At 38.4% G+C, this 14,274-nt stretch overlaps 1 protein-coding gene across 1 annotated transcript; it reads right to left on the reverse strand.

Annotated features, from left to right (window-relative positions):
- Positions 1 to 451: 451 nt before the first annotated feature.
- CCDC174 (coiled-coil domain containing 174) lies at positions 452 to 14,042 on the reverse strand. Its single transcript, XM_070933601.1, has 11 exons — positions 13,899 to 14,042; positions 13,364 to 13,468; positions 12,588 to 12,688; positions 11,568 to 11,626; positions 9,818 to 9,998; positions 9,463 to 9,558; positions 6,662 to 6,798; positions 4,266 to 4,360; positions 2,804 to 2,927; positions 1,922 to 2,074; positions 452 to 916 (listed from the first exon to the last, which is right to left on the reverse strand). The coding sequence occupies exons 1-11, from the start codon at positions 13,938 to 13,940 to the stop codon at positions 591 to 593; spliced, it is 1,419 nt and encodes a 472-aa protein (XP_070789702.1). The 5' UTR covers positions 13,941 to 14,042; the 3' UTR covers positions 452 to 590.
- Positions 14,043 to 14,274: the final 232 nt, after the last annotated feature.

Raw genomic sequence — 14,274 nt, forward strand, 5'->3', positions numbered from 1 at the left:
AATATGAATTTAGCAAATTAAATACATTAATAAACCTCTTTCAAAATGATGATACTTTTCAACTCAGTACCTTCCAGTGTTCCTTCTGTGAGCTTTAAGGGTTAAAAAAAAATTGCAAAAGTTGCTCACCTCTGCTTGACTCCAAATAATTGGGCAAATGGTGAAGGATGTGTAGCGTAAATCTTCTTGAGTAACTCTTGCTCTAGCATAGCCTTTTTCATTAATTAAATAAGGACTATTATTATAATAATAATTTATAATAATTATAAATAATAAGGGACGCAGTGGCTCAGCGGCTAAGACGCTGAGCTTGTCAATAGAAAGATTGGCAGTTCAGCAGTTCGAATCCCTAGTGCCGTGTATTATATATTTGTTATTATAAATAAATATAAAACCTGATCATATCCAAGCTTTTGTGTGCCTAAAGAAATGAAATTCCAGACAAAGACAGTATCTTTGAAGTGAATTCTTTAATATTAGAAGTGTTAGGGGAGAAGGGAACTGTAGGAAAGTTCACCTGCTCACAGAAACTACCCTTAATTTGTTTTAATAATCGAGGAACAAATTGTTTTCCTAACGGCATCTGACATTCATGTGACTTGCTTGTAGTAGGAGAGCATATCATCCAAACTTTGGTAAACTGGTTCTTGGTTTGACGTCCTCATCTCAGGTGCCTGAGTGGGTATGAAGTCATTGTTCCATGAGTTATTATGACTCTCAGCTGATGTAGATGGCAAGTTGCCCGTAAGGCTGTCTTCCGTACTTACATAGGAGGATTCAGATTTGTTCCAATTTTGATTATTCAAATCGTAAAATTTCTTTTGATTGGTAAAGTAAGCAGAAGGCGGTGCAAACTCTGGCTCTCTTTCATTCCTGAGTTCATCCTGCTTCTTTGACCAAAGTCCAAAAGTGAATTCTATTAGTGGGAAGAGGAAGAAATATCAAGTTTAGCTTGCTTTTTCATATTTAATTGCACTCAAGCTTTATCAGGCTTTATAAAAGTAAGGATTACTTCTTAAAAAAAACCTTACAACAATAATCTGTTTTACTTTTGTTTAAGAAATCCCATTTTGCTTACCTTAATGGAATCAAAAAAAAAAAAAAAAGACTGAAGTCACCCAAGTTATTCACATTGGGTGCCATCTACAATACAGGTGGTCCTCGACTTGCAATCACAATTGGGCCCAAAATGTATGTTGCTAAGTGAGAAATGTGTTAAGTGGTTTTTGCCCCCATTTTATGATCTTTCTTGACACAGCTGTTGAATGAATCTGGCTTCCCCATTGACTTTGCTCGTCAGGTCACAAAAGATGGTCACAAGCCCCTGGGACACACAACCGTGAACCAATTGTCCAGCATCCAAATGTAAATCATGTGACTATAGGGATGCTGCAATGGTTGTACCTGTGAAAAATGGTCCTGTCATATTTTTCAGTGCCGCTGTAACTTCGAATGTATCATTTAGTAATCTGGGGAAAGCTGTGAAAGAGAAGCAGTTTACATGCATCTTATAACCTTTCCATTATGTCTGGATGAACAGACTTGTTTTTATGTATTATGTTGGGATGCAGGAGTCTCTCACCTGAAATGCTTGTGACCCAACCAGAGTTTAAGTTGCTTAGTCATGGGCTGTAACATGTTAAGAGGATTACAGAACTTCCCTCTTGTTAATGGATTACAGAAAATCCTTCCTTGGCAAAATTTAAAACTTAAAACTGTCTCAACACCACCATCACTTCCTCTCAAAGTCAAGGAAAAAAAGACATTGCTAAAATCATTAAGTTTGCTGTCGGAGATTGACGAAGTACTATAAGGGTTTTGGGGGCATTTAAAAGGTAGCGCTGGGGATTCATGACTTAAACCAAAGGATTCTTGACACGCTGACAGTCCAAAACATTGTGTATACACTCCAGCTTCCTACCTTTGCCTTTATCCCATTCACGAACATAGGGCACACCCGGCTTTGTATCTCTCCTCTCCTGAATGATAACTTCTACTTTTCTAGTTTCTGTAGAAACTCTGGGCAGTTCAGCGGGCTTGCTTGAAGGTAGGACTGGCTCTGGCGCTTCCTCCTCTGTTATGAAGAACAACATATAGATTTTAGGCAACACATACAATAAACGGATAGATGATAGTGCAGTACTGTATGATGTTGTACAGTACGTGTATTTATGAAATGATTTCCTCACACAGTAAACATGTCACTGAGCTATTACCCGTTGTCTCCTCGAAAGGAAGTTATAAAGTAAGCTGCAAGCAGTAAAAAAAAAAAAAATACAAATCCCTCTGGATAGCAGAAAGCAGAACAAAAATCATGACTTGGCAACATACCCTAGAAGGCCTATATTGTAATACAGTTGAAGAAACCAGCAATAAGGAATATATTTCATAGTGCTGCTTTCATCAATTTCACCATCTTTTCAAAAGTTTATCAGCAATAAAAAATATTAGCGGGCAACAGAGAGCGTCCAAATTGATGTAATTAAAGCATCATTTTCTGAATGTCTGAAAAATTAGTTTGGAGTTTATGAACAGAGGCCGCTGTGGATTATTGCTATGCCTGAACTAGAAAAATCAAGTCTGGTCCTAATCCACCATCCTGCTTCTTCAATGCACGTGCACAAGTTATCACAATACGTCTTTCTCTAAAACTGCAACTTTTTTCTGATTGATTCGGAATAAACTGCAATACAGTGTAGTCAAATTTATGGTTGTTGGTGAATAAGAGAAACATTGTCATCTAATCAAATACGTAAATCTTCCAAAACTACTTTTAAATTTAAAGAAAATAATTCAAAATTACCTCCATTTTCTTTCGTATCGCCATCTTTTAAGCGCTTTTTCGCTCGAATTTTAGACAACCTGGATTCCAAAATAGCTTTACGTTTTTCCTTTAAATGTTCCCGCTTTGCTCTCTGACCGATAGTCTGGAGAAATGCAATACAATAGTAATTCATTTTCTCTTCAGATGTTCACAGATATTATTTCTTTTATCCATTTCCTGCCATACTTTTGAGAGTCAAGCTTTAATTTTACCATTACTATGATGTAACTAAACTGCATTTCTTAGGTAAACAAAACAATTGTATTGGATGCATTTTTCACTGCATCAACATAACTGATAAGCATTTCTTAAAAAAGAAATTAATATAGTATTTCAGTAACAAAACTGTGATATTCTAATACTATAATTTATTCCCAGACTTAGGTTTAAGCATCTGACTGTTATCCAATTTACACTTTTTAAACTGAATTCTTTAGTACTGAACTTATTATGTGTATTAGATGTACTATACATGTTCTATGTGAGTTAAGGTGAAGTCTGTCGTGCTACTAGTTGATTCAACCACAACAACTACTTCTGTTTACAGGTAGTCCTTGACTTACAACAGTGACCGTTCAAAGTTACAATGTCACTGAAAAGTGACTTACGAGCTTTTTTCACACAACCACTGCAGCGTCTCCATAGTCAAGTGATCAAAATTCAGATGCTTGGCAAGTGACTCATATTTACAGCGGTTCCAGTGTCCCGGGGTCATGTGATAACCTTTCGAGACTTTCTGACAAGAAAAGTCAATGGGGAAATCAGATTCACTTAACAACCGTGTTACTAACTTACTAACTTGCAGTGACTTAACAATTGTGGCAAGAAAAGTCATAAAATGGGGCAAAACTCACTTAACAAACGTTTCGCTTAGCAAAAATGTTGGGCTCAATTGTGGTCATAAATTGAGGACTACCTGTAATTAGGTTGAAACATTTGAGAAATTTTTTTTTCTTTTTTTCTCAATAACCCAGATGATTTTCCAGCAATGGAGGGAATAGAAGCATGAAAAACTGGAGTGAGGGAAACTTACATTTCCTTCCAAACAATCCTATTTGGGTCCCTTCTATTCCACCCATTTTATTGAACAGCCATTTTAAAAGCGGGAGAATCATAGTACCTCCCTTCTGCAGTTCAGAGTGCAAGTCTATAAGTGCCTTCCCTGGTCCATCAGCTACCAAATGTGGCTCTTGGATTGGGGGGAAAAAAACACCACTTCACCAGACCCAGTTCACCAAGAATAGAGGAGACAAGCATCTGAGAAAAGCCCAGATATTTCACAGTGTAAGTTCAGGGATGGAGAACTTATCGCTCTACAAATGATGTTGAATTACAATTATCAACAGCCCAGTCAACATGGCCAATGCCAAGGGATGCTGGGATGCACATTTCAGAACATCAGGAAATTTCCCATACTTGGTAGACTGTTAAAACATCGTACCTGTTCTCTTAGCATTTCTAAAGTGTCCATTTGTTTTTTTCTCAAAGTCTGATCACGGGCAAAGGCAAAGTAACCAACACCAAGCTGTCGGGCCTCTGAAAGAAATTTGTACCACATTAGAGTTCATTGTAATTCCTGAATTTCCTTTACTATAAGTGATGGCATAATAAAGGGTTTCCTGCCAGAATTCGTCCAATAACACCAGAATATGCCAGAAACTAGCATTTTGGGGTACTCTCGAAAGTCAACGTGGATTCTAATATGGACCTATAATTTTTCTCCAAAATTATATCAGTGCAAAGATAGACATTTCTGAATATATTTTATATTACAATAGCCTTCGCCAATCATATGCTGTCCAAATCTGTTGAATTATATACCTTGACATTGTGGAGTAGTGGTATTGCAGGCAAACTATGCCCACGGCCTGGAGTTCGATCCTGACAGGGCTCAAGACTGACTTAGCCTTCCATCCTTCCAAGATCGATAAAATGAGAACCCACATTGTTGGGGGCAATATGTTGACATTGTAAATCACCCAGAGAATGCAGTATACAAGTCTAATACTTATACTAATACTAGTACTAATACTAGTACTATTACTAGCGATTTCCTCCTCAAATGCTTAGATAGTTGGAGACTTGAGCACCGTGCAATGGGTGAGCTCCCATTTCTGCCCCAGCTCCTGCCCACCTAGAAGTTCGAAAGCATGCAAATGCGAGTAGACTAATAGGTACCACTTCAGTGGGAAGGTAACAGTTTTCTGTGCGCCTTTGGCATATAGCCATGCTGGCCACATGATCACGGAAAATGTCTTCAGACAACACTGGTTCCCTTGACCTAGATAAGCACCGCACCCTAGAGTCAGACATGACTGAATAGGGAACCTTTACATTTTAGACAGACTTGTATTGGTCCACATTTATCATTCCTCAAATCCTGCTATAACTATGAAAGCCAGCTCAGAGAATTTGGGCCAGCCACTCTCTCTCAGTCCAACACAGCTCAGAGAGTGGTTGTTGTGAGAAAAATGGGAGGATGAGGGTATCCTGGGTATGTTCGCCACTTTGTAAAAATTATAAACAAACAATCACAGTAATTTACAACACTGAAACTTTAACCTTTTATTTTTGTATTTGTATCTTCTCTTTTTAGTTGCTGCTTAGAGTGAGACTTAGGACTTCTACTCTTTGATTAAGCACAGAGTAGAGGGCAATATAGTTATCGATAATACAAATTTGAGTAGCCCCCTAATCTTCCTAGGCATGCTTCCCCTAAAGCATGATATCATGCTTTATCACCACAGCACTTAGCAACGGCAATTCCAGACCCAGTGGCAGTTGTAACTCAAGTAATCCTTGAGTTACAACTGCCACTGGGTCTGGAATTGCCGTTGCTAAGTGCTGTGGTGATAAAGCATGATATCACGAGACCACAATGCTTAGTAGTGACAATCCAGGAAATCCCAGTTGTCACCATAACTTAAAAGATGTGGGTTGTTAAGTGGGAAGAAAAGGGAGACCCAGATGAAAAGTGCAGGAGTGGGTGGGGGTGGCCTTGTGCAGGCCATGCGTGAGTTGCAAGAGAGGGTGCTGGATTGAAGCACAAGCTCAGGAAAGCTAAGGAAGGAGGGCGCAGGGCCTGTGTGAAGGCATAGGACAGAGGAGGAGGATGCTGGTGAGTGAGAGCAAAGATAGGCCAGGGAGGACTTATCCAAGTGACCTGTGATCTCCCCTGCCAGCTTCCCTATTGGCTTTGCTTGTGGGAAAGGTCACAAATGGCGACTGCGTGATTGTGGGATGCTGCAATGTAAGTATGAACTGGTTGCCAAGTGCCTGAATTTTGTTCATGTGACTGTGGGGATACTGCAAGATGGGAACTTCGAGAACCGGTCACAAGTCCCTTTATTCAGTGCTGTCATAACTTCAGTCATTGAACAAATGGTCTTTAACTTGAGGACTACATGTATTTTTGTTATTTACAGTCCCTGCAGTTCTGGGGGGCAAAATTTTCAGAAATGGTTGCTATGGCCTTCTTCCAAGAACCGAGAAAGAGCGGCTGGCTCCAAATCACCCAGCTGGCTTTGTGCATAAGATGGGACTAGAACTCACAAATCTCCCAGTTTCTTGCCCAGTGCCTTCAAACCATGACACCAAACTAATTTTCATTTTTCCACTAAAGAGTGGAATGGGGTAGTTTTGTATATAAAACCCTAATTACAAAGAGTGATTAATATAACAGCCCAACAAGTCTGCATCGGAACTATCATTCTAAATATATATATATATATATATATATATATATATATATTTTAATCAAGGAGAAGAGAATTTAGCTTGATGTTAAAACTGTGTGATATTTTCAAACCAGATTAGAATCACAGAATGTCAGCATACCATTTTCTCGAATGTCTTCATAATGAATTGGCCCCATGGGTTTCTTCAGTGCTTCTTCTTCCTCTCTTTCCCATTCCTGTCGCTGAAGCTCCCTTCTCATGTCTTCTGACAGTAGAGTCTTTTTTTCATTCTCTGGCCTACATGAATAATTAAAAAAAAATCATTAAGAATTGGAAAGCGGTATATGAGAGAACATCCCAAACTCTGTAGCTATTCCAACAACACCCCAATATTCAATCTTACAGAACATAATAGATTCCAATGGTGTTGGTTTGTATAATACTGCGTAGGTGTGAAACAATTAAAAGGACATTCAACTAATCTTACTTAGGCAAAATAAGTTTTAGAAATAAAAGTGCCATTACTGAAAATATGAAACTATGGAGATCTGTTCTTTCCAGTCCTCAACAAGCATAGGCTTGTAAAACTGTATTCTTTAATGTGTTTACAGTATTACAATTTTATTAGAATTTACATGACTTTGGATAACATTCAGTAAATAATCATCTGTTGATAGAATAACATCAGCGGACTATATTCTGCCTTACTACTGTCCATATTTACATATACTCAAAAAATCTGTTTTGGAGGATTAGAAGTTGCTTAAGCAAGTTTTTGGGATATACAGATGACTACAGGAGGAGGAACGAAGTGAAATCCCACCTCAAGTGTATTTCCAGAGATTTACATGTCTGTCAGTGTGTGATCAGAAGTTAACAGAAGTACCAAGAGCCTTGGTAGTACAGTGGTTTAATGCACCCTGTTATTAACACAGCTGCCTGCAATTTCTGCAGGTTCGAATCTTACCAGGCTCAAGGTTGACTTAGCCTTCCATCCTTTCTAAGGTAGGTTAAATGAGGACCCAGTTTGTGGGGGCAATAAGCTGACTTTGTATAAATATACAAAAGTATGAAGGCTATTGCTTAACGCATTGTAAGCCGCCCTGAGTCTCCGGAGAAGGGCGGCATATAAATCAAATTAAAAAAAACAAAAACAAAAACATGTGATTACGGTCAAAAGAGAGACTTACTTTTGTATTTAGCCAAGTCCCCTCATTTAAGTCAACATTGCAAAGTCACAAATGATATAGTACCAAAAATATACTTATTCATGAGATGGTGGTTCATTTTGTAGCCAGCAAATCCTTCCAAAAATTTCTCACTCAGCAAAAAGAATTAGTTGTCTGCAGACTGAATTTGTATTTAATTTATATATTCAACATTATAAATGATTAGCCCAGGTTCGAGACCCGAGCGCCACGCAACAGAGTGAGCTCCAGTCCTTGCCCCAGCTTCTGCCAACCTAGCAGTTTGAAAGCATGCTAATGTGAGTAGATAAATAGGTATAACTTTGATGGGCAGGTAACAGAGCTCCGTGATATCATACTGGACACATAACCACAGAAATATCTTCGGACGGTGCTGGCCCAATGGCCTTGAAATGGAAATGAACACCGCCTCCCTATAGTCATCGATGACTAGGAGAGTAAAATCCAGAGGGAGTCCTTTGCCTTTAGCTTTTATTCAACATTATAAACAATTACTTAATAGTGAAGGTTTTGGTTCCTGCCTTTGAGTCAGTCTTGACTCCTTGTGGCTGTCTGAGTCCTTGCTGTTTTCAAGATTCGAGTGGTTTGCCATTGCCTTCCTCAATACTAGATACTGTTTATCTTAAACAGTTATTATGAATTGCTAGAACTTACCCTGAGGATATCATAGCTAAATAGTGCCTTCATACTCTATTTTGAAATGATTCAAAAATGATTCTAAGTTCATATGAAGCTTATTCAAATTAAAACATGGGAAATATATTTTCTTCCAAATCTACACTTCTCTAAGAAGACAGTGTCTTGAAAGGAAGATTGCATGGAAGGTGCATTCATAAGCAAAGCATGGTCAATATGTAGTCCTGTTTCAGAATCTTTTATTACTGCTATTTAACTATAAAGATATTTGAACATGAGCATTTTTTCAACACTACAGTATTAACTAGAGTATTTCTTTTCTAAAATGTTCAGTTTGACCAAGATATGAAGAGACACTTGTTAAATAACCAAGGTAAGTACTCTTTCATGTAACTTTACATGCCTGAGTTTATACATTTGCAATTCTTTTAACTAAGAATAAAAATGCTTGACAATAGGTTCCATCAGAATGGATTAAAATTCAGTTCTACTGGAAAAATCCCACTGCTTAAATACTATTAAGGTATTGCTAAATTATATACTGGTTTGGCTTTCACAGCCAGTATCTCTTGGGTGGTATTGGGCTTGAACGGTTAATGACCATGGTCTAGGCAACAGACTTCCTGACATTTCAACAGCAACTGCTGCTGGCATCTTCAGAGGCAAGGCCTTTATAGCTTATAAAGACAGGAACCCACTCAGTCCCTGCAATTGCTTGCGGCCTGTGTAATCACTAAATACTGAAGGACAACACTACTGCTAAATTATGTCTGCAAATAATATAGTACAATAGTGCTATGTTTAACGTTTTCTATTTTTTAGAACTTTTAGCAGCGTGTTTCAAGAAATGTTGGCAATTTTCAGTCACAACATAGATAACCATTTTCCATGGCTTTCCACATTATTTTTGTAGTTCCTACAAACTTGTTTTGTCATTTGTAAGTTAACACATAGGATTTCAGATCTAGACTAGTTTGAGGAGCTACTACAAAGACTATAAAAGTATTACCTCTGGCACGAGAAGAAAACCATGTCATTTCAGCATCCATTCTTGTCTTTTATCCCTATAAAATTGGGTGGGGGTTTTTTAAATGTGTTTTTCTACAATAAAGTTTACCTCTCATCCTGGTTCAGTTTATCCATTTCTAGCAGATGGGGCAAATCTTTCTTCCTACATCCTCTTGAACGGCCTAAATAATCCACATATTCAACCCTGAAATGAAACACAAAATTAACTTTGATGAGTAGGTTACTTTCAAATCTTTGAAATGTAGAACAATTTAGCATGATTATGACCGTCAAAAAAGAATAACAAGCAGTCTAGTTAAGCTTGATACATTAACTTCCAGGGTTTAGCAGTGCAAATATATTATAACGCTACAATATAAACTAAAGTCAGATTAGCAGTATTTCATTTGATTTCAGTGAAGCTATGAAATACACAATAGTGCTATTATGATACAATGACCAACCATTCTTCATCTGGGTTCTGTGTAGGTGGGACCTCTGCTTCAGAGAATCTCTCTTCTTCCCCATTTTTGTCTTCCATTGCTTTCCTGGCAGTTTCACTGGTACACATTTCTCGTACTTCTCTCTGTTTGTCAATTATCTTCTGAGTGAAATCCACAAGATATAACTCTTCAGTTTCTTCATCTATGACAGAAAAACCAATTTTAATGACAGTCTACTGAACCTCCAGGTAATGGCACAGCAGCAATGAAGCAACTACAAACTTGTCCATTGAGAATCCAAAGAGAATCATGGATCTTGGATTTTGGACACATTCTGTAAGTTAGCTGATTTGATCTACCTTGATTAAAAAATTGTTGCCCTATGATGGATGCACTATTTTGTCCAGTTAAAGGTTACATAGACCTTTTACTTATGTAACAAGTGTCATTAATGGGACATATCTAGTCAAGCATACAAGTACCTGATTCATGAAATGTTTTTATTTTAGATACAGCAATGTCAAGATTTAACACTGAATAAAAAGTAGTTTCTAAATTATCCTTTTCCAGTTGTTGCTGTTGCTTTACAGGAAGGCAATACAACTTGAATTCTTGTGAGAAATCCAATGCTGCACAAAAAGATTTTTCACAGATTTATTCCTTCTCCTAATCCTTTTTTTTTTTTCTGAGGCCCCTTCCAATCTTCTGGAGCACATTTTGAGATTACAACAACTATAAACACACATTAAAGCCATGCATATCCCTATCAGGACAGAAAGATGCTAGCTTCTTCAACTTTTGCTAGTGGGAATGGAAAAAAAAATTATGTTGATGTTGATTTGCACTATTTCCTGATAGGACTTCTAAATGTAGATCAAAGGGGGCATATGGGCTAAAACAAGGTAATCCCCAACCTCCTTGTCCTCCTTGTTTTAAAATGAACTGTTCAGTAAAAATTTGGCAAGTTTATAGAGTGCCCTCAGCAAATGGAAAAGAACGTCAAACTTGTTCTGGACCTAAGAGACATTCAAGTAATGCTGAAACAGAAACATATTGTATTCCATGACAACATGGAGGATATACGGGGGGGGGACGACCCCACTTTGCTAAGTGCAATTGAATTGGCACTTCTGCACAATTAAATGAAGTAGAGGAAAATGGAATATTTCAAACTATCAAGAACATTGACTATATTGAGCCTGGACTGTTGAGAAAAGTGAGTATATATGATGCTTATGGAAAAATGCTTTTCTCCCAAAGTTATCATCTGTTATACTATTATCCATAGTTGCTTGGCTGGAATGGAACCCCCACAAAGAAAAAGCCACCAGTGCTGGCCAAGCTCTTTGCAGGAAGAGGACAAAAGCATCTACCTTGACAAATGGCATTGTCTACAGCAGTACTTTTCAACCTCAGCAGCTTCAGTTCCCAGAATTCCCTAGGCACTGGTCTTCAGAAGAAGAAGTATAAGCTTTCTCTTTAGGCACTGAAGTTTTCCAGAACTTAATGTCAAAGTAACTTAGAACAAGTTTTCCATTGCTCTATAGCGTTATCAAAGACAAAATCAGTTATTTCAATGAGAAAGGCCTATTCTTTTCATAAGAAAGGTTATGATAGCTGCAAACAGATCATACACTTTTACTGCCTCCTTAGACATGCCTATTTTGAACTAAGAATGACTGAGTGCTTATTACTAATAACAGCATTTTACAGTTAAGTCTTTATCAAAAAATGTTTCACATAAAATCCTAGGAAAACTAAAGGTATTCACCTGGAAAATCTCCCTTGGTCATTTTTTCATACAGACGTGCTTTCTCTTCCAGTTTTTGCCTAAAAACAGTAACACACCATTTTTATTAATTAAATTTCTTAACTGCCCATCTCCCTCTTCATTATTTCATAGCAGTGAGTCTTTTTGCCATACAGAACATGAGACAATATAACTTGAGACCACTATATGCTGTCAAGATTGCCTTCTCTCAAAGTAGTTTTGAAATGCTATCAATGGTTAACATGCCTGCAACCACACAGAGACAACCTGTAAGTGCTTTTCTACCAATTCAGAGCCATGTTTTCATTCTTGGGAATGTGACTGAAGCATTATGTGTGCCTGTACATCCTCCACATGCTCAAAAGAGAGCATGTGGCGATGTACCCCTTTGAGAATGGTTCAGAATGATTGTCTGGAAGTAATTTTGAAAATAAATCCAGCAATGAATGTTTCCTGAAAGGTTCTACAATTTACCAAAATCCACTATGAAAAGCAGCATTGCTGACATTGTTTAAAACCATATTCAATGATGGGGGGTGGGGGGGGACTGGCCTCTCCCCTACATATGTATTTTCATTTGGTCACAGCCACTATCTTGTCCTTTCTCTCTATGATACCATGACTTGTAACAAAATTGTTTTAATGAAAACAGTCCATAAATTACAGCTCAATGTCCTCATAATAGCATAGCTATCTAGTCATTCTGAAGTCTTATCTAATATCTGGTTTAAAAAGAAAGTCTTCAAGGTTTTCCAAATGCTAAGAGGAAAAGGGGCATTTTGATTTCTGGGGTGTAGTCCAGAATGTCAAAGACGGCCTTTGGGTCCCATTTCTTTCTCCTTTTGGGAGGAGACAGAGTCTACTTTGATGCTCTTATCAGGAAGACAGACCATTCTGGATAGGTTCATAATGTAGCACAATCCTACATCATATGGGATTTATAGATAAACTACACCCTATTTTCTTTATAATCTTATTTACAATATTTAGTAAAGTCTGCGTTTCTTAGAAATGAAACACCTTGATTTATCTAGAGTTTGCTGCTCCTCTATCTTCTGCTCGACATCTTTTTCAGCTCGATCTGAAACCCCTTTGTTCGGCTTAGTCCAAATGGTTGGCTTCTGTAATTATAAATTTTCAAACAAGTTATTTGGCTGTTTTTGACACTAACGCACAGATGACCTACAGAGCTTTTACAATTTGCATCAATACGTCAAAAAATAGAATTGAAATAAATGCTGTATGTTAGTGCAAAAAACAAAGCTGAATATATTATTTACGGTAGACGTGCAATAAAACAAAAGACAGGGCCAAGAATAAATAGGTAATGAATGTGGATAGAATACAAAACAGGGGTGAAATCCAGCAGGTACTGATGAACCGGTAGCGGAAATTTTGAGCAGTTCTGAGAACTGGCAAATACTACCTCTGGCTGGCCCCAGAGTGGGGTGGGAATGGAGATTTTGCAATATCCTTCCCCCAGGAGTGGGGAGAGAATGGGGATTTTGCAGTATCCTTCCCGTCACGCCCACCAAGCTACGCCCACCAAGCCACACCACGCCCACCAAGCCATGCCCACAGAACCAGTAGTAAAAAAAATTCACCACTGATACAAAACCAGCATGAAAAATATATTGAAGTGGTTTCATCATGTAGAACGAATGACTGAAGCTCAAATGATAAAGCAAACATATGAAGGAGGAGTGAATGCATTTAGAAGAACGGGAAGACTAAGAATATTATGCTTGAATCCTTAAAGAGAGATTAATAACCTACACTCTGCAAACAAAGCCTACCTTATTTACTGTTTTGGGCTTAACATGAACTCCGGCATCTTTCAGAAGTTTCTCTTTCTTGAATTCTTCCTGTTTTCGGAACAGTTCAGCTTTCAAATCTACCAACTAGAATAGGAATAACGAAAGGAGAAAAAACAAACCCAACCTTTAGACAACAGAGTCTGACATTTTTAAGAAGAGACGAGGTGAGGAAGGAGGGTAGAAAATCCAAGATTTAATTAATGCAAGATTTGCGGTGTGGACAAGATTACAAACAGTGAGCGCTTTATTACACTACGTAGTTCCCTTTTCACTTTGGAGGGGGGGAAAAGACCTTCAAAGACGCGAGAAAAACTATTACCTAACAGGGATGGGGAACGATGGCCCCCTTTATGACTTGTGGACTTCAACTCCCAGAATTCCTGAGCCAGCCATGCTGGCTCAGGAATTCTGGGAGTTGAAGTCCACAAGTCATAAAGGGAGCCATCGTTCCCCACCTCTGCCCTTAAAACGACAATCGCTCTGAAATCCCGCCAGTTCCCCCATTGCTGCTCACCGAACCGACTGTTATATCCAGAGGCTTTTTTTTCCGGTCCATAATTCTCCGAACGAGGGGAGCCGCTCGCCAGCAGCCCCACCGCAAAGCCGGAAGAGTCACAGCCAAACAAAGATTCCGATCGCTCGAAAAACAAGACTCTTCCGGCTTTAAGACGTAAAGCAAAACTAAGCTCTCAACCTCCGGTGACGTTACTGCATATCACGACAATTCCTGGCTTGTAAAGACAGGAGGAGCCGTATTACGGCCTGGGATTGACATCGCCCCCCCTCCCCTCTGCTTTTCCCGTGAATTCTTTAGCGGGAAATCCCATCATCAATCAGGATAGAGCTGGAAGGGACCTTGGAGGTCAACTAGGGGTGACATGATAGCAGTA

Source organism: Pituophis catenifer, unplaced genomic scaffold (assembly GCF_029215685.1).
Source record: "Pituophis catenifer annectens isolate HBS135680 unplaced genomic scaffold, rPitCat1.0.hap2 SCAF_2, whole genome shotgun sequence".
Taxonomy (NCBI): Eukaryota; Metazoa; Chordata; class Lepidosauria; order Squamata; family Colubridae; genus Pituophis; species Pituophis catenifer.